The 27,901-nt window shown below is 44.0% G+C and overlaps 1 protein-coding gene across 5 annotated transcripts; it reads right to left on the bottom strand.

Moving 5' to 3' along the window:
- Positions 1-7,307: 7,307 nt before the first annotated feature.
- Positions 7,308-27,689, bottom strand: LOC136395727 (E3 ubiquitin-protein ligase RNF34). 5 transcript variants are annotated; one of them, XM_066370971.1, is made up of 8 exons: positions 27,537-27,680; positions 26,635-26,750; positions 24,937-25,006; positions 13,869-14,087; positions 12,030-12,437; positions 10,372-10,470; positions 9,943-10,144; positions 7,308-8,250 (listed from the first exon to the last, which is right to left on the bottom strand). In XM_066370971.1, exons 3-8 carry the CDS (start codon positions 24,943-24,945, stop codon positions 8,060-8,062), a joined length of 1,128 nt encoding a protein of 375 aa, XP_066227068.1. In that variant the 5' UTR covers positions 24,946-25,006; positions 26,635-26,750; positions 27,537-27,680; the 3' UTR covers positions 7,308-8,059. The 5 variants fall into 5 exon arrangements, with proteins under 5 accessions (XP_066227068.1, XP_066227067.1, XP_066227069.1 ...); XM_066370970.1 differs by lacking the exon at positions 24,937-25,006 and having other exon boundaries at positions 26,635-26,745; positions 27,537-27,679; XM_066370972.1 differs by lacking the exon at positions 26,635-26,750 and having other exon boundaries at positions 27,537-27,678.
- Positions 27,690-27,901: the final 212 nt, after the last annotated feature.

The raw sequence follows: 27,901 nt of genomic DNA, 5'->3' as shown, positions 1-27,901 counted from the left end.
CTTTCTCCTTTGAAGGGTGAGTTGAGTTCTCGTCTAGGTTTATAACATGGCTATTTCCCAGTTGTAAAGTTATGCATTCATAAGTGCCACTGTTGTAAGGTGTTGTTTTCCTAGACCTTCCCTGATGTGGTTTTACCTTTGTTGAATTTGTATAAACAACTGTACGGAGAAAAAAAAAAAAACACTCTTGGATTTTGAGGGTTTCTGTTCTAGAAGTGGACTAGACATTTGATTATAAAATCCGGGAGCACTTATCTCAACACTAGTATACATTGTTTTGAAGCCAAGCAAGCTGTAATTTCTTATGCATCTGAGAAATGCAGTGGCCCCTTGGTACGTTTCTCCGCACCTTCAGAAAGAGATCTTACTATTCATGGCTAACAAAGGTAATGGGAAAGAACTAGGCTACACCAATGGCCACTTGGCACCTCCATTGCCTGAGGTGTGTGTGGTGGGGTCCACTTCCTCTGGGCGGCTCCAGGAAGCCACATCCTACACTCATTATTAGCCTTGGGCCAGGGTGGCTGGCGCACTTGGTTATGAGGTAATTTCCCCAGGTGACAGACACAAGTGAGAAGTCATTTCAGATCACCAGATTTTTTTGGAATGTTGGCCCTGCAACCCCATACTCAAATACAGAAACAGCTGTTGTAATGAATCTGAAAAGGGAGATAAGCCAACTTCCTGCCTCAGTGATCAGCAGCAACGTAAGACATGGGTTATGACAGAGCCTTTTCTGCCAGCAGTCATGTTGCCCCTCCCTCTACCTTTCTATTTGCCATGGCAGAATGGTTTCAGGTCCCATCTAGCTTCATGCTTCTTGTTCATTTAAATCCAAAGATTCTGGCAACTTCCCTAGCCTCCATCTTTCTTTCCTCGGGGCCAGGGAACCTTGCCAGGCGGGATGTGCGCTCTGTACTCAATAAAGCCGTTTATTATTCCACACTTTGCAGCTCCGGACCCGTTCCTTCCTTCTCGGTGGGGAAAAATACCTTACATTTTGGTGCCGAAAACCCGGGAGGAGTTAGAAGTCCGCAACGACCGCTCCTTTCTCCTCCCCTCTGAGAAAGAACCAGGATCTCCGACCTTACACCCACTTCCGCGCATGGTGCGGTAAGTCCCCTGCCTCTAGCTTTCCTCTCAGTTCTTTCCTCAGACTCCCTGTCCGAAACTGTAGCTATGTCAGGGAAGTCTTTTCCGTCCGAGTGCGTGTGCTTGTCCCCAAGCACATCCACTTTCGTCCGTGGCTGGACCTTGAGTTTTTAGGACGCTAATACTCAAGTCTGACCACTCCGAGAACTGAGCGCGGCTGTGAGGGCACAGGAATTTCCCTCCCTAAGGAAGAAGAAACTGTTCTTCTTCTTCGCTGTGGCCAGGCCACAGAACCCACTCAATTAGCCTCCTGAAGGGACTTCCGGTGTTAACACCCTCACCAATTTAACTATCACCAAAAAAGCTGGGAACTGATTGGAGATCTCTTACATACACGGCTCCTAATTATTCACGCACCTGTCCTTAATCTCTGTGCTGCCTGTTCCACCACACGGCCCTTTTTCTGGCCAGAGAAACCTCACCTAAAACCTCTACTCCTAATCTTTCCTTCTCCACGGACTCCAAACTCTCTCTCCCCTCCCTTCGCAAAACCTGTTTCTTATTCGCCATCTACTACCATCTCTCTTTCTCCTCCCCTGCTGGCCAGGGGCCGCTCCCTTCACTGTGTTCTCTAGTCCCGCCTCCATCAGGCCTTTCTCAGCCTGGCATTGGCTCTTATACCGGTTTTCAGGACATCCAACCCCAATTTTCTTACAGGAAGTTCCTGCCCTGCCCTGCCTTTGGCTCCAGCGTTTTTCCTGTGGGATCTGGGTGCCGGGCTCCACACGAGCCCCCCTCCTCTTATTCCCAATCCCCCAAACCCCTATCCAGAACCTGTGAACATGGCATTTAAAGTTTTTAACGGTCCCAATTAGTAAAAGGCGGCCAAGGCTGTTTCGCCAGGCCCCCATGCAGCAGAAGGTAATGCTCCAAACCCCAACTCTTGTGGCAACCCTGAGACCAGCAGAGCCACAAGCATCTTGCTTTAAGTGTGGCAAGCAGGACCACTGGTCCCAGCAGGGCCCCTGCCTGCGGCTGCCCACTGAGCCCTGCCCTGACTGCAAGCAGCCCAGTCACTGGCGGAGTGATTGCCCCTTTGGGCAACAGGTTTTTTCCTCAACGCCTCTACATGGAGGACAAGCTGCCCAATGGAAGGCCAATCCAGCCAGGTGAGTGCATCACTCAAACTCCTAGGACACGGCCTGGACTCGGAGAACCCAGGGTTCTGCAACAAGTGGGACTGCATCTGCGAAGTTTCTCCAGTCACAGCCACACAGATGTTTTCCTCCTGACACCCCTCAAAGCCACCACCTTCCAATCTCCCCCTCCCCACAATGCCCCTATTCAGCAGGAAGTAGCCAGACGAATAAAAGGCGCCCCTTTTTCTATTTAACACAAAAGGTCAGAATGTAAGGTCGGTGGATAGAGGGATGGACATGTGGGGAACTCAGACCTACCCACTTTGGCTAGGACTGCCCACAACCAAGCCTGCCAAAGGAAGCTTCCCAGGAACCATTTGGAAAGAAGCGATCGTCTGCCAGCCAGTGAAATTTTACCACGTCATAGTAGCTCCACTTCCCTAGAGGGACCCTTTAAATATCTCCCACGCGGTTTAATCTTTGCAACTTCCCTAGCCTCCACCTTTCTTTCCTCGGGGCCAGGGAACCTTGCCGGTGGGATGTGCACTCTGTACGCAATAAAGCCGTTTATTATTCCACAAATAAATAAATAAATAAATGCATCCAAAGATTCTTACCCAAACTGGAGACATCTGAAGCTGTTACACCCCAGAATTTAATTCCAAAGATGCACTTCGCAGAGGTAAGGGTTAATGTGCTCCAGTGTATTGATAAAATGTGGTTTACCTTTGCAAGTCTGATTGTTCCTCATGGAATACCCCCCCAAGAGGTCAAATTTTGGTGTCCTGAACAGCCTACATTCTCTGAACCTCCGACTAAGTTACCCTGATGTCCAGTAGAGGCATCCTCTTCCTGGAGAATTGTTTTAAGCATCGTCACGGTTTCCAGATGAACAATCCTCAGCATCAGAGGCCCCTGACTGTCCTATAACACATCTGGGAGCACGCAGGTCTGCCGAGAGGAGGGACACGCCAGAGCCGAGACACAGAGTCTCTCCAAGCTTGAGGCTGGCTGCCATAGTGCCATGGTTGCCATGGTGCCAGGTGGGATCCTCACAAGTATATTGAGAAATCCAGTTAAGATTTTACCCCAGCATACAGCCTCACTACAGACCTGTTATTTAAAAATGGGCTTTAGTTAATGCCAGGCTAAGCTAAATGCTTGGAAACAGCGGCTCTGAGCCCACACGCCGTATCAGATGATGTAGGGTACCATAAACCAGAGGTAGTGCTTCCGGTGCTAGATCACAGCTTTTTAACCCGGGAGAGAGTGGAGGCTCTGTCCCTCCTTCCTCTGTGGAACCTGATGTTTCCAAAGGAAGACACGATGGCACCTCTAAAGCATCCAATGACATCCTTCTTTCTATATCATGAGGCCAAGGACAAGGGGATGTCAATTGTGTTCCATTTTGGACCTTCAGAATTTAATCATGATATATCGTGTATTCAGGAAATTAGAGACAAGGCATGCCAGATACAAAATGCAGATTCCAGAGAGAAATGGTTGCCCTCTGCCAAACAAGTTGGTACCTTATAATCTAAGTGTCAAGCTTTGTTAAGACTAAAAATGTATTAGCTTCTTATTTAAACCGAGGTTTCTTCAGAACACACCTAGCCTGACCTGTGGTGGCACAGTGGATAAAGCATCAACCTGGAATGCCAAAGTTGTTGGTCCAGAACCCTTGGCTTGCCCGGTCAGGGCACATACAAGTAGCAACTACTATAAGTTGATACTTCCTGCTCCCACCACCATCACCTTTCTCTCTGAAATGAATAAATCTTAAAAATAAAACTTTAAAGCCTGAGTAGGCAGTGGCACAGTGGATAGAGCATCAGACTGGGATGCGGAGGACCCAGGTTCAAGACCCCGAGGTCGCCAGCTTGAGTGAGGGCTCATCTGGTTTGAGCAAAGCTCACCAGCTTGGACTCAAGGTTGCTGGCCTGTACAAGAGGTTACTCGGTCTGCTGTAGCCCCAGTCAAGGCACATATGAGAAAGCCATCAATGAACAACTAATAGCCACAATGAAAAACTGATAATTGATGCTTCTCATCTCTCTGCGTTCCTGTCTGTCCCTATCTATCCCTCTCTCTGACTCTTGCTCTGTCTCTGTAAAAAAAAAAAACTTTAAAAATACATTAAGAATTTTTATTCTTTTGTTAAAAACAAGCACTTGAAACTTATATAAATCCAAGAGGAAAAATATTAAATAAGCTATTTTAAGATGAGAGTATGTGCAAATTAATCTCAATTTTCTAATTTAACTTTAGACAAACCAGCACCTGCTCCTCAGCTTCTAAATGTGCTGCTGGTCCAGACTTGAACATGTCCCAGTGTGTGGGAGGGCTGAGTTTCTGAAGTTCACGGTCTCACAAGAAGTATAGACAAGGTAAGTGCTCTTTAAGCTTCAGCAGAGGCTGAGTCTTACTGCTCCTATAGGGCAGTAATGATCAGCTCATGCTGGTTGGTAACTCTGGCCAACAACTACCATGGGATCTGAAGGTAAACATGAGAAGGTATTTGAAAAGATCCACCAGGCCTTGAATTAAAATGCTTTGACCTTCAAAACTAAAAACAGTAGAAAGGTGTGTTTTTCTTCACGAGTTAAACTTTCTTCTCTAAGCACAGGAGCAAACTACCTGCCTCCTTGCTGTAATATTCAGGTGTATGGATCGACTCCTGGATGATAAGCAACAAAGGCATGTGTGTTATACACTGCAGATAAGAGATAAAAACCCACCAGCACTCAGCTGAGATGTTAGGCATTCTTTCCAAACTCGTTCTACAAAGCCAGTATTATTAACCTGATACTAAAATCAGACAAATATATTACCAAAAAAAAAAAAAGAGAGAGAGAACATTATAGGCCAGTATCCTTGATGAACATAGATGCAAAAACTTTCAAGAAAATATTAGCAAACAAGATTCAGCAACACATTAAAAAGCTTATATATACCATGACCAAGTGGGATTTATACCAGGGATGTAAGAGTGGTACAACATCAGTAAGTCAACCAATGCAATGCATCACACTGACAAAGAGACACCAATAGGTGCAGAAAAAGCATTTGACAAGTGACATCCTTTTATGATAAAAACTCTCAACAAAGTGAGTATAGAAGGAACGTATCAACATGATGTCACAGACCCACAACTCGCGTCATACTCAACAATGAAGAGCTGGAAGCGGAACAAGACAAGGAGGCACACTATCAACACTTACACTCAGCACAGTATTGGAAGTCCACACCATGGTGGTGATCAGAGAGAACAAAGAAATAAAAGGCGTCTAGATCAGAAAGGGAGAAAACTCATTGTTTGCAGATGACATGATATTATAGTATATATAGAGAGAACACTAAAAACTCTTTAAAAAATATACCAAAACTAATAAATCAGGAAGGTCGCAGGTTACAGAATCAAATATACAGAAATTGGTTGCTGTACACCAATAATGAACAATCTGAAAGAGAAATAAAGAAAATTCCATTTACAATGGCATCATAAAATATCTAGGAATAAAATTTAACCAAAGGTGAAAGATCTGTACTCTGAAAACTGTAAGACATTGAAGAAGATACAAATAAGTGGAAAGATTAATATTACAAAAATGTCCTCAGTACCTAAAGCAACAATTCAATGTAATCCCTATTAAAATACCAATGTCATTCTTCTCAGAACTAGAACTAATCCTAAAATTTATATGGAACCACAAAAGACCCCAAAATAGCCAATGAAATCTTGAGGTATCATGCTCTCTGATATCAGACTACTCTATAAAGCTGCTATAATCAAAACAGTATGATACTGGCATAAAAACATATATAGCTCAATGGAATAGAGTCCAGTATGGATGGACCTAGAGCATATTATGCTAAGTGAGGTAAGTCAGAGAAAGCCAAATACTGTATTTCACTTCTGTGGAATGTAAAAAACTAACAACACAATAGAAACAGACATATAAATACAGAGAACTAGCTGATGGTTGCCAGGGGAGTGGAGTGAGAGGGTGGGAATGAAAATAAAAAGTGTATCTGTGTAACAACTGAATACTATTCCACAATTTTTTTTATTATTATTTTTTGTATTTTTCCGAAGTTAGAAGCGGAGAGGCAGTCAGACAGACTCTCGTACATGCTCGACCAGGATCCACCCAGCATGCCCACCAAGGGCTGGTACTCTGCCCATCTGCAATCTGAACCATTCTAGTGCCTGAGGCGGAGGACATAGAGCCATCCTCAGCACCCAGGCCAACTTTGCTCCAATGGAGCCTTGGCTGCGGGAGGGGAAGAGAGAGACAGAGAAGAAGGAGAGGGGGATGGGTAGAGAAGCAGATGGGCGCTTCTCTTGTGTGTCCTGACCGTGAATTGAACCTGGGATTTCCACACGGGCCGATGCTCTACTGCTGAGCCAGCCGGCCAGGGCCCTATTTCACAATTCAAAAGAAAAATAAATAAATAAACAAAAGAAAATCAGTGTTTACAATGCAGTTTTATCTACCCCCCCCCACACACACACACACAAAAGAAGAATATCTTAAAAATGTACTTGCCTACTACTGTGGGAATGAATCTACAGTTGGTGTCATCTAACCAAAAAAATCCCCACCCTAGTAGAGTTAGACTCTAAAAGAGAAACAATTTCAAATTATTAATGTCCTAAGAAGTTTTTCATGAGTTAACATCTCAGGTTTCCTGGTTGATATATAGTGTAGGGAGAATTAAGAAAAAACATTGGCATCAGAGCTAAGTTCAAATTCTGACACAGTCACTTTTTAACTGAAATTTCGAACAAGTTACTTAACTTCTCAGAGGTCAGGTTCCTTATCTGCAGTAGGAGGCAATATCCATTGCAAAATGCTGGTGGTAACCTTAAAACTCCTAGCACAATAGCTGGTCACGGTAAACAGCAAATCCGTGGTTAACCTTACTAGTAAATCAGCTGCAAAGGGAGCTGCTGCAACATGTCTGAAGGTGCTCCCCTCTCTGGTGAAGACTGGAGCTAGACCAGGCATGGACACTCATTCATGCTGTACCCAAGTGAATTAGGAACTGACTAGGACAATATAAATCAAAGCATTTTTGAAAATCTAATTTTATTCCTAAAGTTCAAATTAGCTAGCAGTAGCACTGAAAATACTTTCACTATACAAAACAGTGTAAACCAATTACACATTAATAAAGAATTTAACACACATTTCTCTAGTGAAAGAAGCTGGATGCAGCCCTTGCTATAAAAAGCTGTACCTGAACAGAAATGGACATGTTTAGTCTAAGGCCCTGGCAGCTGACTAAAGAATGTCAGTTGTTCCCAATTAAGTTTAAATGCAGAAATAGCAACAATGTGGAAACTTACATTCATCAAATAGTAGCATTTAAAATATACATGACTAATAAAGTGAACATTCAGAGGTGCCACTGCTCAGTATGTAACCATGTTGGTCACTGTGGACAGTGATCTCATCCAAACAGACAGAATTTTTAAACATCTGAGTAGTTTAGGTTAAAAATAAGAGAAAGGCGAAATAAGAGGATAAATGTCCTCCAGGGGAGAGTAGCTGAGGCCATAAGCAGTCTGACCACAGCAATTAATGGTCACAGATGTGTAATGCAACTGAGCTGAACCTGGGAAACAGTATGTCCGCAAGCTGACAGGCGTATGGCATGGACCAACGTTGCTGTAACTTAGGATGAATCTTTGTTCTCAGTTAGTAGTGAAAATAATTTCTAAAAAGAACTCCAATTTTTGACCAGTAAGTTTCCAGTCCCTTCTGTGCACTGAAATGTCTGGAGTCAAGCCAGGATCAGGTCCCGTCAGGAGAGCGTCTGCTTCAGGATTTGAACACGTGCACAGCGCGCACCACATACTGCCGGCAGATGGGACACTCACTCATGCGCTTGCCACACTTGGTGCAGGTGACCATGTGCCCGCACTCGAGCAGGACGCAGTCGATGACAGCATCCATGCAGATGCGGCACAGACTGTCATCCTCCTCATCCTGCACCTGCAGCCGCTCACCATCTGAAAGGCAACAGAGGTGAGAGAGCTGGAGCTGTCACCTGCTGGGTGACCACGATGGACACAGCACAACCCCACTGTAAGAGAAATAGTCCCAACTTCTCTGTACTTCCCCCCACTACAAATGGCAATAATATTCATGCCTATACTTAGTAGTTTTGTGAAATATAAATATAAAGGCCAGGAGTGAAGTGCCCAATAAATGTTAGCTACTTAATTCTATTTTAATCTATGTAATTCAAGGCTTTTGTGAAAAGGACAGATTGCTTCTGTAAATAAAAATGAAGAAATCCTAGGCCCTCCAAAATATGGGACATTGAGGCTTCTTTTTCTCTAGGTCACCTAAAGACTCAATGAGGATCATGAATAAGGTTAGTAAGAAAACAAGAATTCAAGCTTGAAAAGCCAGGAATCCCTGGATTTAAGAGAAATAAACACTGTCATGTCAAGAGATTCTTGTAACTTGGTCCACGGCCCATGTCACTACTAGGAAATGAGGAGAAAAGATCCACAGGTAAGATGCTCTGATGGAGGAGACACTAGAAGGCTCCTGAGAGTAAGTCCATCTGGCTTTTGGTCTCCTCTAACATGGAAGGTTCCTCCAATTCATACAACTTGAGCAGAAAGCAGAGAAGCCAGTGTCTGTCAAGGCTACTGAGGTGAATCCTGGTGTAAGGGGCTGAAGCCAGTCAAGATAGGAAATGTTCCAGCTGTGCTCAAAACAAAATGTGTGTTCCATGAACTTGGAGATTGGACCAGTGATATAGGCTGAGCAGTGATTTAACGGAGCAAGGCACTTAGGCAATCATACGTGTCACAATGTTCTCTACCATAAACTCCAGCATGCACTGTACACACTTAGCATTTACAATACATTTACTAAGTAAACTGACTTCTCCTCTCACGACCAGAGTGCCATTTCCCAGCCACAGCCCAGTACCTCTGAAGGGTCTGAGGATTAAGATGCTTTATCTACCACTTGTAGCATCATCTTAGAAATAAGTGCACCAGAAATACTTTCTGCATATTCTAGGCATAACCTTATTTATCAACAACTGCTGTATTATAACCAGCTTTTCAACAAAAAAACTCAGTTAATGACAGGAGGACTGTTGAGGTCTAGATAAGAACATAGTATTTGCCAGTCTGAACCACACTGAATTATTTTTTGTCTGTAAATGCTCTGTGGCTTGGCTCTGTTAGCAGCTGAGGATTTCTGTTCCATGCTTCATCATTAAATAGTTCACTGGTTCTTAACTTCAACGTTTTGTGACTTACACAGAAACCTAGCGCTACTTGATTCTAAGAACTTAATACTTAACATCTTGGATCTAGGGAATTTTGTTCTACTGTTAGGATTTAAAAGGTGCAATTGAGATAACCAAAGTACTGACCTACCCAAGGGGTTAGTGAGAAAACAAGCATTTTATAGATACAAGGAATTTCACTGGAATTCTAACAAATTACGGCAAGAAAACCCAAACTGTGCAAGCAATCACCTAACTCATTTGACAATGGTGATCTTAGAGCCATTATCACATAATGAACTTACTTCTTCCCAGATCTATAAACAGGTTCACATAAGTAATTCACACTCAATAAAAGGATACAGAAATACATTTGACTTGTAACAGAAACAGCCTAGTTTCTAAAGCCCAAGGAAGGATGCTACAGGGAAAAAGAAAAAGAACCTACATGACTTTTGGTTTTCTTCATTCTCTTTGTATAACCGGTTCACTTTCTCTACCAGCTCCCATTTTTCACAGCAGCCAGAGTAGTTGACAAAGTTCCGAGCCAGGATCTCCTTCAGCTGGCGCACGCTCATCTCCTCCACATCCTCAAGGCTGGACAGGTCGGATAGCGAGGCTCTCAGTCTCCTCTTAGAGAGGCCAGGCGTCTGAAATCAGAGCGCTTCGATTACCCGTTCCTGCAAACCCAGCCCTCCCACAGCGAGGAAGACCACTTGCTCTCCTCACCCTCATCGCTGGCTCTGGGTATTCTTCCAGAACTGTGCTACATTCAAACCAGAAGACACACCCTGTGCTAATCTAGCAGAAGTGCACATAGGCACATTGCTGCCTGCCAGGCTGACATGTCAGGGAAACTAAATTTTGCACATCTCACCCGTTCCTTCAAGTTCTCTTCATCATCGTCATCGTCGTCGTCGTCGTCATCGTCGTCATCATCAACTTCTATGTTTGCTGAAGCTATTTCGCTTTGTACCTATACACATAATGGATCTGGTTACATTAGGAATCACATTTTCCTAACGCTATCAACGCATCTCACTGGAGTAAACCTTTCCATAGATCTTACCCAAGAATGACCTCAACACTGGGCATAGTCCACAACTTCTCTGGATCCAGAATGCTGCTGCCCTCCCAAAGAGTTGGGCCCTATACAATTCCATAAACAACTTAGCTTCCACAGAGTATCTCAAAAGCCAAATTCCTAAGTGTATGTGAATTTATAAAGCATAACCAGAACCACCCGAGGAAGGTTCCATCATGGAATGCCAAAGCCATATGTATACGGAACTGCAGAGTCATTATCAAAGGGCCCGCATATGGTTGGTTTAATTGGCGCCTCTAAGATACAAACAGGAACTAAAGCTCTAAGATCAGCCCAAGTATCAGGGGTATTTGATTTGAAAGATCTGAATACTAATTCCAAGGAATAGTTCTTAGACTTCTTCACTGATAGCTGATGCTAGTTCTAGTTTTTAGAAATTTTCAACAGTCAGAGGTATTCTTTTCTTTAGGAAGGACAGAAATCCCTTTGCTTCGCTTTGATTTATATACCTTCTTTCTTTTTCTTTTTTTCAGAGAAAGAGAGATGAGAAGCACCAACATGTAGCTGCAGCACTTTAGCTATTCATTCATTGCTTCTCGTATGTGCCTTTACCAGGGGGCTCAAGCTGAGCCAGTGATCCCTTGCTCAAGCCAGAAACCTTGGGCTTCACACCAGCTACCATGGGATCATGTCAATGAACCTACACTCAAGCCCGGTGAGCCCTACTCAAACCAGCAACCTTGGGGTTCCAAGCGTGGGACCTCAGTATCCCAGTTCAGTGCTCTATCCACTGCGCCACCATTGGTCAGGCAGTATATTCTCTTTTGACTTTATTTTGACCATAGCTCTATAACAGTCCGGGTCAGTTCCCAATTTCAAATATTCCACCCTACTGGTTCACAAGCACCATATGGTAGCATCCAAAGACACACACCTCCCACATGGTGGTGTGTAAACCCAAAAGTGGCATAAAAGTCAGGTATGTCTCAGGTTTGCTTAATAATCATGCCAACTCTCATTTGGTAAATGATAAAGGTCCTAGCCTGAACTTGTCTAATTTATGACTATTTAGAAGACAACTAGAACAAATTTTCCTCTGCTTCTAACTCCTTAATTCAGGGAAGAAAATTAAATGTGAAGAGAATTGTTCAAAGTAATTCTTTGAGCATTTTGAAATCAGCCATATATAAAAATTGATATTAATTACACACCCTAGCGTGTTATTTAATCAGGATGCCCAAGAACCTCATTGGGAGAGTATTCTGCACTGGCACTTCTTTGAAACTGATGAGTTATTTAGGGCCCTTCAGATAGCTAACTTTGGGGCCACCTAACACCTAACTTCAAAGACTCATATCAGAAATGCCTGCAAGCAGAGTTCAGCAGTGTGTGGGACCTCTGCTCCTGTAAGGGACATCAACTCCTCAAGGCCCCACCATGTATGACCAAGAGAGGATAAGTCAGACCCTCAGGTAATCACCCCCTCTCACCTGTGCGAATGCTCCAGACCCTAAGGTCCGGTCTCCACCCATTAGCTCTTCCTGAAACGAAGACATGGTAGCAGAGGGAGCTGTATAGCTTGAAAAAAATGAATGTGTAAAAAAACTAGAACTCTGGGACCTTGGGGAATTCAGACTGCCAGCATCCAGGTCATCCTCAGAGCCCAGCCCCTGGTGGCACAGTACTAGATCTACTAGGTCTTCTTTCTCTCGACAGGTGTCAATGGGTATGTTTCTGAGAATGAGATACTGCCGCAGGTCCTTCACTTTCAGTCGCATCAGCTGGGGGCGCTGAAAGGCCGTCTCTTGGAGTAAGTGGCAGGTGGAACATCGACGAAGATTTTCTTGTAAGACTGAACAGACGGAGCAAAAATCCTTCTTGCAGTCACAACATATGTGCTGAAGAAACAGAAAATAAGTATTTAGTAATATCCAGATATGAGCCGTTGTGAAAACCCTAGTTTTCCTTCTTTTCGCCTTCTATTAAAATTCAATTCTAGTTCTTATGAAGACCTTCCTCTGTGGCACCAGACTACTATTGTCACAGGTGTCACTGTGTTCCAAAAGCTATGAAAATCAAAACAGTTACCACCAAGGCAGTTTGGAGTCAGAGAAATTCAAATACAGCTCTTTAAGAAAAACAAACACTCTTGTGTTAATGAATTAAAATTTTTCCACCTCTTTGGGCAAACACGTAATTAGCGGAACAGGGCTGAGCTGAACCACATGGAGCAGAAAGCACAACCACAAACTATTCCTGCGCTTTTCCCATGTGAACAATTCCCCATATTTAAGGAAAAGGGTGAAAAAGCGTAACACAGGAAAGAGAAAAGCACTGATCTCTCAAGGTCAATCCAAATAGCCCCACTACTGTAGGAATCTGTACAGCACTCTAGATTCTTAATCACAAAGTCATTCCACTAGCAAAGCTTCAAGAACACACTAAAATGTAGTGCATTGTTCCCACAAGCTAACATCTTGTTACTTACGTATTTCAAAGTACTGAATTGACGATCAAAGACTGCAAGATGGCCTAACAACATGATGGTTCTCAGAAAGAACAACTTTATCCCAATATTTTATGTTGAACCTCTAAACCAGGGGTCGGGAACCTTTTTGGCTGAGAGAGCCATGAATGCCACATATTTTAAAATGTAATTCCATGAGAGCCATACAACGACCCATGTACGTTAGGCATTACCCAATAAAAATTTGGTGTTGTCCCAGAGGACAGCTGTGATTAGCTCCAGCCACCCGCAACCATGAACATGAGCAGTAGGAAATGAATGGATTGTAATACATGAGAATGTTTTATATTTTTAATGTTATTATTTTTATTAAAGATCTGTGAGCCTGATGCAGCCATCAAAAGAGCCACATCTGGCTCACAAGCCATAGGTTCCTGACCCCTGCTCTAAACAGTAGTTACCTTAATACTTACATTCATTTCTTCACTTGAGTTAAGAATATGGGCAGGGATACATTTTTTGAAACTTGAGATCAGAGTTTACAGTGAATCAGCTCTAAACAAAACTGCAGACTAATCTCTTGCTTCAGAACATAAGCATCATCAGGAAGAATCAAAGTATATAAACGGGTCAGAGTTCAGGAGAAAGGATGTCTAAGCAACATGACAAGAAGCAATGTCTAGTCAGAAAACCTGAACAGTAACTCAGTCCCTTTAATTACTTTTCTAAATGGGAAATGGTTAATAGGACTAACTTTTTGGTATTTTTATAAAAAGAAAGGAAGATTCGGCTTAGTATTCAAAATTATACACAAACAAGAATTTTGGCATGTCTTTTATATGCAACATTTTATCTAACTTACCTTCTTTCTAAAGACTGAAAATGAAAGTCCACAGGCTTTGCAAACTATATTAGGCCCTTCTGGAGGTGCTGGTGGGTAAGTGGAAAAACCCGAGTTTGGTGTAAATCTGAATGGACCGGTGCCTCCGGGAAATCCTGCCTGCTGGCCCCTAACAGCTCCGGTTCCCATGACTTCATTCAGCAGCCCACAGCATGAAGCCCACATAGAAGTGGCACCTGCCTGCAAAGGAACACAAGGGACCGATTTAAAGCTAAGTGGAACCTGGGCTCTCTCTCTGGGATCCTCAGGGAATGTCATTCTGGAGGTATGTTTGACCTAAATAACCGATTCTTTTAAGCATCTAAATTTTAAGCCATCTGGACAGAGATAACTTTCTGGTATTTGCAAAGAATATTAGGCCAATAAGGGCTACTCATATATTGTTAAAACCAACACATTTTTTTTCTGTGTGCACACACACACACACAAAAAGATGACTGGATAGAAGTACATGCTAAGCAGTATTGGGTATGTACTTACACTAAAAAAAATTGTTCATTGTATATCTGAGATTCAAATTTGAGCATCCTATATTCTACTTGACAATCTTAGACTGGTGAGTACCATACTAGAAAGCAGTTCTGTAGGCTAAGGCAGATTGTCCCAGCTTTCACTGAGCAAAAAGAATATAAATTCAAATTACTTAATTTCATTAAATTTCTGTTCTCGTTTGTACCTGGGCATAATAAACTATGGCATATATAAATAACTTTTTATTTTTGAAAAAATGACTGGGAAAACACCAAAATGCCAACTGAAGCTCTCTTAAGGTTTTAATGTATCTCATATAATGAGTTTTTCTCCACTTTCCAAATTCTTTAAAAAAGAATATATTAACTTGACGTTAAGGAAAATAGTTTTTTGAAAAGTTATCCTACCTTTTCAAACTGAAAACAACACAATTTTTGATGACCTCCCAGAGTGTGTGGGTTATCTGCCTCTCCACTAACTGGCCTGAAACTACTGTACTGCCTTTTGTGTCTTTTTCTTTCATCTTTTGTCTGTGAACCTCCAACGCTGTCACTATACCTGCCTGGCAGCCTTTTATACTGCAGATTCAGAAACCTAATAACCACGCTTGTTACAAGTGTATATACATATAAATATTTTTTCAGTGAGGGCTCAAGGTATTTTCCTATGCTGAAAGTAGAAAAGCTATGTTTGGAACTAATGTTTGCCCCTTATCCTAATTTTTAAGTATATTGTAGAGGGATAGGTAAGGGAAGTCCAGTTCAGTGAGGTCTTATGAGTTAAAATGGTAGCACATGACAACGGTATAGTTCATTTAATTATCTAACTGTCAAATATTTACAGTTTGTCCAACAAGTCCTTTAAAAACATTTTTGGCCCTGGCCGGTTGGCTCAGTGGTAGAGCGTCGGCCTGGCGTGCAGAAGTCCCGGGTTCGATTCCCAGCCACGGCACACAGGAGAAGCGCCCATCTGCTTCTCTACCCCTCCCCCTCTCCTTCCTCTCTGTCTCTCTCTTCCCCTCCCGCAGCCGAGGCTCCACTGGAGCAAAGATGGCCCGGGCGCTGGGGATGGCTCCTCGGCCTCTGCCCCAGGCGCTAGAGTGGCTCTGGTGGCAACAGAGCAATGCCCCGGAGGGGCAGAGCGTCGGCCCCCTTGTGGGCGTGCCGGGTGGATCCCGGTCAGGTGCATGCGGGAGTCTGTCTGACTGTCTCTCCCCGTTTCCGGCTTCAGAAAAATACAGAAATAAATAAATAAATAAAAACATTTTTAAAAACAATTTTAATTGGCTATTTGGGATGCTACAGAAGGATCGTGCTACTCTTGCTACTACCCAGAAATAATATGCTATAGTATATTAAATATAGGCAAAAGAAAAGGTAAAGAAGTCAGAAACCACAATACACAGTTTAAACAGTCTTAAGTATTAGGGTCACTGACTTAAGTATTATATAGCTTCACACCCTATAATTCTCAAGAAATAGTGATGCCTTTAAAGGTCAGGTTAAATTATAGTTAATAGTTCATACCTTTAAATATATACTTCAGCCTCTAGAGTCATGGTTTGTTTAAACATAAAGGGATGAAAATCAAGATTAACAGTTCATTTCAAGTGAGTTTTCTTTTACCAAAACATTGCATTTACAGTGCTTTAACAGTGAGCTCTTAAAACAAATGAAATGTTTTTAAAAACTTACTTTGCACATTAACATTTTTGGAGTTATACTTCAAATGCAGAACGTACCACTGGGACAAACTTTTCTTCATTTCAAGAATTTAAAAAAGTAAAGTCTTTGAGAGGTTTCAGCTTCCCGATGTCCTAGTAACTAAACAATTAATCAGCTGTGTTAGCTCTTATCCCCCTTCTGATTCCTGGGAGATGTTTTCTCCTTCTCTCCAACTCCAGTGAAAGTTCCTTGTGCACAAAACTTGTTTGCACTACATCAAGTTCCACCATCCTGACTGATAAGTAAATAACTGTGTAAAGGTTTCTTTACATTACCTCTTAAAAAGCAATGTAACGTTAAATTTCATGCTACCTAGAGAGTTCAAATTATCTTACTGAGGAGTAATAAAGGTAAAAAATGATTCTTACGGGCCCTGGCCAGTTGGCTCAGCGGTAGAGCGAGTGTCGGCCTGGCGTGCGGGGGACCCGGGTTTGATTCCCGGTCAGGGCACACAGGAGAAGCGCCCATCTGCTTCTCCACCCCTCCCCCTCTTCTTCCTCTCCGTCTCTCTCTTCCCCTCCTGCAGCCGAGGCTCCATTGGAGCAAAGATGGCCCGGGCGCTGGGGATGGCTCCTTGGCCTCTGCCCCAGGCGCTAGAGTGGCTCTGGTCGCAACAGAGCGTCGCCCCTGGTGGGCGTGCCGGGTGGATCCCGGTCGGGCGCATGTGGGAGTCTGTCTGACTGTCTCTCCCCGTTTCCAGCTTTAGAAAAATACAAAAAAAAAAAAATGGTTCTTACCTAGCAGGCTAGAGTCTCAAATGATCCTCCTTTTTAAAAGTAGTACTGCCACAGCCCTGGCCGGTTGGCTCAGCGGTAGAGCGTCGGCCTAGCGTGTGGAGGACCCGGGTTCGATTCCCGGCCAGGGCACACAGGAGAAGCGCCCATTTGCTTCTCCACCCCTCCGCCGCGCTTTCCTCTCTGTCTCTCTCTTCCCCTCCCGCAGCCGAGGCTCCATTGGAGCAAAGATGGCCCGGGCGCTGGGGATGGCTTTGTGGCCTCTGCCTCAGGCGCTAGAGTGGCTCTGGTCGCAACATGGCGACGCCCAGGATGGGCAGAGCATCGCCCCCTGGTGGGTAGAGCGTCGCCCCATGGTGGGCATGCCGGGCTGGATCCCGGTCGGGCACATGCGGGAATCTGTCTCTCCCTGTTTCCAGCTTCAGAAAAATGAAAAAAATAAAAATAAAAAAATAAAAGCAGTACTGCCACACACTTGGTTCTTTGAGAAACCAGTTTTAGAATGAGTTACGAATTTTCAAACCATGCTAATGAGTATGATCATTAAAATTCTAGGCTGACAATATTCACAGCACTGGTGAAGAGAACAGAAGAATTTATTTTGGGAAAACAGGTGGAATCTCTGTGTAGACATCAATATTGGAGGGTAACAATTTCATTCCATTCCTCATCTTTCTATAAAGGAGAGGGAATTTCTTCTTTATTCCTCAGAAGGGAAAATAATAAAAAGAACATTCCAATTTTCTTTCAGTAAACTCATCATCAAGTAAAAATGAAAAAACAGCCCTGGCCCGATAGCTCAGTTGGTTAGATTCCTCCCGAAACAAAGAGGTTGCCAGTTCGATTCCCAATGATGGCACATACACGAACAGATTGATGTTTCTGTCTCTCTCTCTCTTTCTCTCCCTTTCTCTCTAGCTAAAATCAATAAATCAAGAAGGAAAAAGAAAAAAAGAGAGCCCAAGCCAACCCCCAAAGTGTTGTCCCAGTAAAACTGTGTTGCTATAACATATTATTTGGTATGGCTCAACCAAAAACCATAGCAGAGGGAAAAAGAAAACACTGAAAAATCTAGGTTTTGGCCTCATTAAATCTGTGAATTTAAATTTGAACAAAATCTCCAAATAAGAGAATCATCTCTCAATAATACTTCTGGCCCTGGCCGGTTGGCTCAGCGGTAGAGCGTCGGCCTGGCGTGCGGGGGGACCCGGGTTCGATTCCCGGCCAGGGCACATAGGAGAAGCGCCCATTTGCTTCTCCACCCCCCCCCTTCCTCTCTGTCTCTCTCTTCCCCTCCCACAGCCAAGGCTCCATTGGAGCAAAGATGGCCCGGACGCTGGGGATGGCTCCTTGGCCTCTGCCCCAGGCGCTAGAGTGGCTCTGGTCGCGGCAGAGCATCGCCCCTGGTGGGCGTGCTGGGTGGATCCCAGTCGGGCGCATGCGGGAGTCTGTCTGACTGTCTCTCCCCGTTTCCAGCTTCAGAAAAATACAAAAAAAAAAAAAAAAGCAGTAAACTTTAAAAAATAAAATACTTCTTAGCTCATACTTATGGGTAACTAACTCTACCTACGAAAACTGTTATCCTCTGACAGTACCATTTGCAACACTCCAGCCTTCTTGAAAGATCAGAAATTTGAAACAGTGGAAGCCCCAGTCATTAGTTTTAAGTACTTTTCTTTCCCATCCAGCGTATTTTAAAAACTTAATTTCCAGCCCCCTGACAGCCCTGTGTTTTCTGGCACCCCAGTGCTGAAATGAAGGTGATTCTACCTCCCCAACTTCTTCGGAGCAGGTATTTTTAATCCTACACTGCAGTGGCTGCTGTCACTGTCTCTTGTTAAGGAAATGTCTAGACCTGTGAAACCACCGCTAAGGCAGTGGCTGGACTCACCAAGGGAGCCTTAAAAATTACAGATGCCTGGGTCCCAGCCCCAGAGATTCTGACTTAACTGGTCTGGGGGTACAGTCAGGGTATTAAAATATTTTCAAAATTCCACATATAAGCCTGACCAGGTGGTGGTGCAGTGGATAGAGCATCGGACTGGGATGCAGAGGACCCAGGTTCGAGACCCCGAGGTCGCCAGCTTGAGCGCGGGCTCATCTGGCTTGAGCAAAAAACTCACCAGCTTGGGCCCAAGGTCGCTGGCTCAAGCAAGGGGTTACTCGGTCTGCTGAAGGCCCGTGGTCAAGGCACATGTGAGAAAGCAATCAATGAACAACTAAGGTGTGGCAACACTCAACGGAAAACTAATGATTGATGCTTCTCATCTTTCCGTTCCTGTCTATCCCTCTCTCTGACTCTGTCTCTGTAAAAAAAAAAAAAAAAAATTCCACATATAATCTGAATGTACTGCTGAGGTTAAAAGGTTAACTACTGATTTCTCCTTCCTGCTTGCATGGTTTCAGCTGAAGAATCTCTTAGCAGATTCCTGAATGAAAGGAGCGGTGGTTACTTCTAAATCCTGTGCCTCTGGGGTTCTGAGACCAACACTTCAGCCATGTGCTCCTTATATGACCTACCTACTGTTTTCCCCCTGAAGTAGTGGGACACACCTCTAATGTTTCCTTTCCCTCTAAAGCAGTGGTAGTCAACCTGGTCCCTATGGCCCACTAGTGGGCATTCCATCTTTCATGGTGGGCGGTAGCAGAGCAACCAAAGTAGAAATAAAAAGAGAGATTTAACTACAGTAAGTTGTTTTATAAAGATTTATTCTGCTGGCCCTGGCCGGATGGCTCAGTGGTAGAGCGTAGGCCTGGCGTGCAGTAGTCCCAGGTTCGATTCCCGGCCAGGGCACACAGGAGAAGCACCTATCTGCTTCTCCACCCCTCCCCCTCTCCGTCTCTCTCTTCCCCTCCCGCAGCCGAGGCTCCATTGGAGCAAAGTTGGCCCGGGCGCTGAGGATGGCTCTATGGCCTCTGCCTCAGGCGCTAGAATGCCTCTGGTTGCAACAGAGCTACGCCCCAGATGGGCATAGCATCGCCCCCTGGTGGGCATGCCGGGTGGATCCCAGTCAGGCGCATGCAGGAGTCTGTCTACCTCCCCGTTTCCAACTTCATAAAAATACAAAAAAAAAATTTATTCTGCCAAACTTAGTGAAAATCCAACATAAAGTACTCGGTAAGTAATTATTATATGCTTTAACTTGCTGTAACTCTGCTTTATAAATTTTATAAAGTAAAGTTATTTCCCTACTTTATGAATCACCATTATTACTGTGGAACCGGTGGGCAGTTAGAAAATTTTACTACTAACAGAGATACAAAAGTGAGTGGTAGGCATAAAAAGGTTGACTACCCCTGCTCTAGTTTCCCCTAATCTTATCAGAAAGGCTCAGCCAAGTGTTAACAACTTAATCTGATTCTTCTTGGTGCCTGCCTTCACTTTATTTGCTCTTTGTTTTTTGGGCCAGACCTTCCTTATTCTTCTACATGTTTTGTGTGGAATCTCCCAATCTCCAATATTGGGAGAAAGACAGGGATTTCTGGATCTGTCAAAAACATCCAGTGTTCAAATTATTTTTGTCTTCCAACACCTCCAAGTTAAAGAATCCACCCAGAGGGTGAATTCTCCCAGGCCTGGGTTCTATCTCCTTGCCTGCCCTTTATTACGTTTCATCTTCCTGCACTTTCCCTTTAGGTTCCAATTTCCTAAATATCTTCTGCATGTCCCCTCAGGGCACAAGCATCCTACCTAACAAGTTACCTTGACATTCACCTAATAATCCTTGAAGTGTCCTCTACTGATCTTTCCCTTTTACAAATCTGTTCAAATTGTGTTACTACTTTCAACTGACAGAATCAATAAATGAAATTAGGGAACTATTTAAAATGAGAGCATTTCCCCAACAGTTATATGTGGGCTCTTGAGGGATGGAGAGGTATGCCAATTTATTCTTTGAGCTCTTGACTCCCTGCCCATTATATTTCCTTGGAGCCCAGTTACTGTATGGTAGGGTAATGACCAAAAATCTCCCCCTTTTGCACCCTTCCTTTTTTAGACACCCAAGTTCCATTTCTGTTTTCCCTATTATCTAAGATCTCCCACCTGCATTCCCTAGTTTGTCTGTTTTATTCACTCTCTGTTCATCTTCGGTTAGTAAGTTTGAAGCTTTTCCCAAACTACTCCATTTCCTCCTAGATTTTCTGAGCAAACCCAATTCCCAGACAGTACACATGACACCGTTAGCTTTTTGAATCTGCAGTACATTCACTGAGTTGTTGTGCTGCCTCAATTCCAGAGAGGTGTATTCCTTACATAAGGGTCACCATCCATCTTTTACTTGCTTATTAAAAAAGCAAACAAGGCTGACCAGGTGGTGGTGCAGTGGGTAAAGCATCAGACTGGGATACGGAAGACCCACGTTCGAGACCCCGAAGTAGCCAGCTTGAGTGCGGGCTCATCTGGTTTGAGCAAAAGCTCACCAGCTTGAGCCCAAGGTCGCTGGCTCAAGCAAGGGGTTACTTGGTCTGCTGAAGGCCCGCAGTTAAGGCACATATGAGAAAGCAATCAATGAACAACTAAGGTGTTGCAACACGCAATGAAAAACTAATGATTGATGCTTCTCATCTCTCCGTTCCTGTCTGTCCCTGTCTATCCCTCTCTCTCTGTAAAAGAAAAAATAATAATAATAAATAAATAAATAAAAAGCAAACAAAAAACTACGACCCTTTCATGAATAAAGCCAAAGTCGGGATCTCTGAAAACTAAAGCTATAATGTAGGCTTATGTCACTGATAATTCTAAATTCTATTTGGGACCATGGTTGAGAGCATGACTATAGGCTGCACTACATAAATCCAAGAGGTTAGAAAGAATAATAATCTGGAAAGATGGCAGCATTTCTTCCCTTGACCATGAATGTAGTTCAAAACAACATAGAGAAAAACTAAAAACTATCTACCCATAGGCATAAAACTTCTAACTTAAGAAATTTAGCTTTGCTTGCATTTTATTTTCTAGTCATCAATGACTACTGAAAATAAATGGCTTTTCCTTGATAATCCCTTTCCTCCACGCTCCTTTAGGTCAAAATTGTTGCTGAATAGATTAGCTTTGGGGCCATGGCCTAGCTTGTATCAGTTAAGAACCAGGTATCATATTAAAAACTTAATGGGCCATACATAGTAAGATAAGAAATTCCAAAGCCTCCTGTCTGGACTGCCACTGATACCTATTTCTCCTCGTGTTATTCTGGCATCCAATGCCAGTTTTGGGGGTTTTCTTTTCAAAACCATTGCACCAAGATCTTTGAGGGACAATAGCTTTTTTCACTCCTAATATGGAACTTAATAAGAAATAAGACAAATAGAAATTTAAATGTTTGCTTGTTTACTAATAACACCAATTGAAGAACACGACTTGAGCTCTGCAGCCAATTGGTCTTAATACTATGACAGCCCAGTTGACCAACATCAGATTACCAGTTGACTCTGGACCACCATTCCCTTATAGGAAGACAGATCTGACAGGTCCCAGAAAGGACCGACCCAAAGCATGTTTAGCTCATTTGCTAAAACTCACCAATATAAAAGCTGCTTTTTTTCCCCTCTGGTAGCAGAAAGGCTGAAAGTATTCCTCCTATATTGTTCCTTCTTAGAGAATGAATTAGAAATTTCCTCCCACGGGTAGGAGTATAAAGGAGGGGAAGGGTGGAGAGTGTTACCCACAAACCTCAACAATTTGCATGAAAGGGCAATTTGACTGACAGTTCCCAGGGCAGTGACACCTACTTCCACAACAATACCAGACTACCTATTGATTTCGTAAGCACTCTCAGGTTCCTCAGCAGATTCCCACAAGATGAGCCCATTCTGAATCATCATTTCAGTCAACAAAGTGAGAGGAAATGTGCCGTTTTTTCCCAAAAGCAGCAGCCCATTCTTCTTCCTGGCAGAGTGCCAGTTTTCAAATGGCCTCAAGGTTCAGTTGTCATTGATTGTGTGAATGTGATCTAACATGCCTTTAGAATCCCTATGGAGGGAAACTGCTTCCAAAATTTAAAGAATTAAGAAAAAGTTTACTACCCAATTTTGAATCCTATTCTAAACTGCATTCTGATGTGGTCCTTTTTAATGAGTCAGCCAAATGTAATAGTAACCAGGCAAACTAGAATGACAAGTAAGAAAAGCTATGGTGGTTTCTTTTCTTTTCTTTTTTTTTTTTTTTTTGTATTTTTCTGAAGCTGGAAACGGAAGAGACAGTCAGACAGACTCCCACATGCGCCCGACCGGGATCCACCCGGCACGCCCACCAGGGGCATGCTCTGCCCACCAGGGGGCGATGCTCTGCCCATCCGGGGCATCGCTCTGTTGCATCCAGAGCCACTCTAGCGCCTGGGGCAGAGGCCAAGGAGCCATCCCCAGTGCCCGGGCCATCTTTGCTCCAATGGAGCCTTGGCTGCGGGAGGGGAAGAGAGAGACAGAGAGGAAGGAGAGGGGGAGGGGTGGAGAAGCAGATGGGCGCTTCTCCTGTGTGCCCTGGCCAGGAATCAAACCCGGGACCTCTGCACACCAGGCCGATGCTCTACCACTGAGCCAACCGGCCAGGGCCTGGTTTCTATGGACAAAGAGAGAAAGCTAATGGGCTAAAAACAGCATAAAACTAAATAATTATGTGGTAGATAGACAGACATGAGCAGAGCAAGGATGAAGGAACAGGTACTGAAGGTCACAAGGGTGGAAAGCCCAGGGTTCCTAGCAATGGTTAAAACTGAGAAAACAAGGACCCCTCCCCAGGGTGACCTTTCCTCACTAGCACAGTGGTCAGCAAACCATGGCTCGCAAGCCACATGTGGCTCTTTGGCCCCTTGAGTGTGGCTCTTCCACAAAATACCACGTGTGGGCGCTAGCTCAATAAGGAATGTACCTACCTATATAGTTTAAGTTTAAAATTTTTGGCTCTCAAAAGAAATTTCAATTGTTGTACTGTTGATATTTGGCTCTGTGGACTAATGAGTTTGCCGACCACTGCCCTAGCATATCGCTCATTGGTTAAGGTTTTAGACCCCTTGACTTTTCATATCTCTGGTCATGTGGCTTGTACCCTGCCCTGACCATCCCTCTCCTGGCATGTCACTAGGCATGTAGAAGGCCCCCATAGAAAAGGAACAAGGGGCCAAAGAGTGGCCTCATGCGACTCCCACACAGGCCCTTGTACAACCACTCCCTTAAGCATTAACCCCTAGGGATAAAATCTAGGCTCAGATTGTGTTTCAGCTCCAAGACCAGAAAAACAGCAAAACCAGACAACTGATGCCACAGGACCAGGTGCATTGACTCATGTCCACGGAGCTGGCCAATTGGAGCTGATGAATATTCTATTGAGATCTTCTCCTGAGATCCCTGCCTTTAGAAAGGGGATAAAAACCCTCAGGGCAGAAGACCACTGGCTCTATGGAACATGCCTGAGCCTCTCCCCCCTAAAAGCTGCTTGCCCCAGTCTGAATTAAATGTGGTAATATTTTAGTTATTTTAAAGATAAACCTAGAAGTTTCAAATTCAAAAACATTAATTTTCTTGGATGTTGCAAGAAGCTATGAAGACCAGGCAGGGATTCAATTCTATCAATGAAAGCTTCCTCTGAAAATTCAACCACTGTAGGCTTTGTTTGACTCCAAACAGCCTTCAATTTGCTAAAATGCAATGTCCTTGTGTTAAATATGAAAAGATGTTTCAAATGTTAAAACCAGTAATATAAAACATTAAGTTTTGCAGTCTGAATTTCAATTAGGTTAAATTTTTCTACAGAAATTTAAAGCAGAACAAAAGAAACAGTTCAAGTAATAAGCAAAAATCTTTACCCTATTTAGAACCAATGGAGAAAAATATGCACCTTAAAATGTGAAAGGATTTCTTATTGAAACTGCTACTTCAACTGCAACACAATATGCAAGGGACTCTGCTATATTAATAACCAAGTACCATACCATATACCACAAAGGAGGAAATTCTACCTACACCCTAAATTCTTTCTTCTTACCATTTGGACATTAGGCACGCTGCAAAAACAGATGCTGATCTTCAAAATATAGTATTTTTAGGCAAGACATTTGGTCAAATTGATTGATAGAATTTTACAATAACCTGTGCTAGAAATCATACCTTCCTCATGTTTGAGTTTTGTTTTCTTTTTCTAAAACAGTGTACTTGATCCTTAGGACCACTCCCCAACCTTTCAGAGAAAAAAAAAAGAAAATTATAGTCAACAGATTACTTTGTCTTTGATATTTCATTTTGAGCTTAGAAGAACTAACATGATTAGTACATTTAAGAAAGGGTGATATCAATACAAAGATAGAAAAACAGGGAGGATTAAGTCCAATTAACATAATAATTTTGGTTTATTTTAAAAATCCCTTATGGGGAGTTAATTAGATGCTACTTTAAGGTTAAACAGTTACTTAAGTCTTGAGAGGTAAAATCTACTTCAAAACATCTGTTTCTAAACAAATTAATGGAAAAAATACTCATTCTAAATATATATTAAAATCAGTTGCTCCTGGGTTTGAGTGAAGATATACTTTATCTGATTGCTTAGCTTTTAAAGTAATTTTAATTTCACTGAAAGTATTTGCTTAAATGAACATTCAAATATTAGAATTCCATGACATCAGGAATCACTGACCCAGCCCAGAAATCTACAGATAAGCATACAAAAACATAAATGAAAAGCCGTATCTTCGTAACCGTCATCTCACTCTGATTGAAGTCTATTTGGGTCTGCATTATACTTCATAAAATATATATCTTTTCTACATTTTCAACTGCCACCAAACTTGGTTTCTAAAATTTCAACTCAGAAAGCACTATTTTCCACCTAGATCAGGGGTCCCCAAACTACGGCCCACGGGCCACATACGGCCCCCGAGGCCATTTATCTGGCCCCCGCCGCACTTCTGGAAGGGGCACCTCTTTCATAGGTGGTCAGTGGAGGAGCATAGTTCCCATTGAAATACTGGTCAGTTTGTTGATTTAAATTTACTTGTTTGTTATTTTAAATATTGTATTTCTTCCTGTTTTGTTTTTTTACTTTAAAATAAGATATGTGCAGTGTGCATAGGGATTTGTTCATAGTCTTTTTTTATAGTCCAGCCCTCCAACGGTCTGAGGGACGGTGAACTGGCCCCCTGTGTAAAAAGTTTGGGGACCCCTGACCTAGAGTCAAAAACACTAATGTTTTTAAAGAACTCGATTCCAAACTCAACCCTGGACCTGTCCCTAATTCTCTTCTTCTAGTTCCTTGATGGGCCACCAATTTAAACACTAATAAAGATACTGGCATTCTTTGGTGCATTGTATATAAAGATCCCAGCGTTGTTTTTGGAAGAGGGTTGTTTTCAGGAAAGATAGCAAGTTTTTAGAAATTTTAATTGGTATTCTAAGCTGAAATCTTTTATAACTAAACCGGGAAGTTAAAAACAAGCTCCTAAGACAGCCTCACACTTGAACGCACAGTTCGAAAGCTACCTACTGCAAAATTCTTCCTTGCTTCCTGCAGCCAGAACTAACCTTCCCCGCTCCTAAGGGGTTTCACATTTTTTCATTCTCATCAAGTGGTTACTTGAGAACGTCTCTTCTCCTTCGACTGGCAAACTTGTAAAGGCGGCGATTGTATTTTTGAATTACTTCTACTCAAGAGTATCTCCCTCTAAGCCGACACAGGAAATGTTCAACAAACTACAGGTATTTGCTGAATTTCTCTAGCCCCTTAGCACTCCCTTATCAATTTTCCGCAGTATAGAGGACTTCGTGTAGGTCGAGGGTTAATTAAGCCAGCAGCAGCTCGTTCTGTTTTCTTACCCGCATCCAGCGCACCTCTTCCCTGAGATGAATGAAATCGGCTATGTCCCAAAGAAGATCACCTTTTATGACTCGTACCACTCGGTCTGGCCTCGGGCAGTGAATGGATACCTGGACTGACAGTTGTACCCGGAGCTTTTTGGAATTCGCAGCTCCCCAAAGTAGGCCAGAATCTGTCCCCTGCCCTTGCACTTCTCCCTCGGGGATGCTCCCCCGCTCTCACCCTCACCTTGAAGAACTCAAACTGTCAAATTGCTTGCTGCGTACCTAGTGGGGACGGAGACACGTCTGGTTTGCTAGTGCTCTAGATCCGGCCCCCATGTTAAGCTTACGAAAAGAAAATAACTACAAAATCCTCCCGGTTGGGTGGGCGGGTGGGACCCCTGACTAGCGGCATTTCTAACCTGGGAGCCGGGCCCCAGCCTCACAATGCCCCACACCACTCCTTCCCCCTTCGTCCCGCCGTGTCTGTGTCCGTCCTGCGACGGTCCCGTGCTGTTCCCGACAGTTGTGCGAGTTCAAGGACCCGGGGCGGGAGAGAGCGGGCGGTGGGCCGCGGTGAGCACGGGGGAGTCCGCCTCAGGCCCCTGGGGACGCGGACAGGGCCAGGGCCCGGAGCGGAGCGGGGCCCCGAGGCGCGCCCGCCGGCCTCTCCCGGCTCCTCGGACTCGCTGGCCCGCGGCGCTGTGGGAGTCAGAGAGGTCAGGCAGCCTAGGATACCCATCCGCCCCGGGCCTGCCAGGGGCCCAAATGCCGACAGGCCGGGGCGCCCCTCAGCGGAGGTCTCGGGAGAGGTGCCCCCGAGGTAACCGCTGAGAAAAAAGAAGGCACTTGGGCACCCCCCCCCTCCCTTCTGGATAGGAGAGGCGAGGAGGGACTGCCTGGTTTCACCGGTCTCTCACCTTCATGGCCGCGACTGCAGCGTCTTGGTGGGGTCGAGCCGCAAACTCAACACCATAACAGCTCCTCAGACAAACGCCCTCCTTCTTTCCGGACGGCGATTACGGCGCCTCCAAAGGCGATCGAGCGTCCGGACGTAAGGGGCGTGGCTACGCCCACCTCGTGCCCCAGGAAGAGCGCAGAGCGACGGCCAAGTCAACCAATTCAGAGCCGATACTCGGGGGCCGGTCACCAGAGCCTATCAAATAGTGGGAATGGGGCGGTGCCTCTGGCGCAACCGGTGGAGGGGCGGAGGAAGACTTCATCCGGGCTCCGGCGGCTAAGGGCGGGTCTGGGCGGGTCTGGGCGTGGCGGGTCGCTTTAGCCC

This window comes from Saccopteryx leptura, chromosome 2 (genome assembly GCF_036850995.1).
Source record: "Saccopteryx leptura isolate mSacLep1 chromosome 2, mSacLep1_pri_phased_curated, whole genome shotgun sequence".
In the NCBI taxonomy this organism is placed as follows: domain Eukaryota; kingdom Metazoa; phylum Chordata; class Mammalia; order Chiroptera; family Emballonuridae; genus Saccopteryx; species Saccopteryx leptura.
The sequence above is the reverse complement of the archived record's forward strand: the minus strand, read 5'-3'. Positions and strand labels throughout refer to the sequence as shown.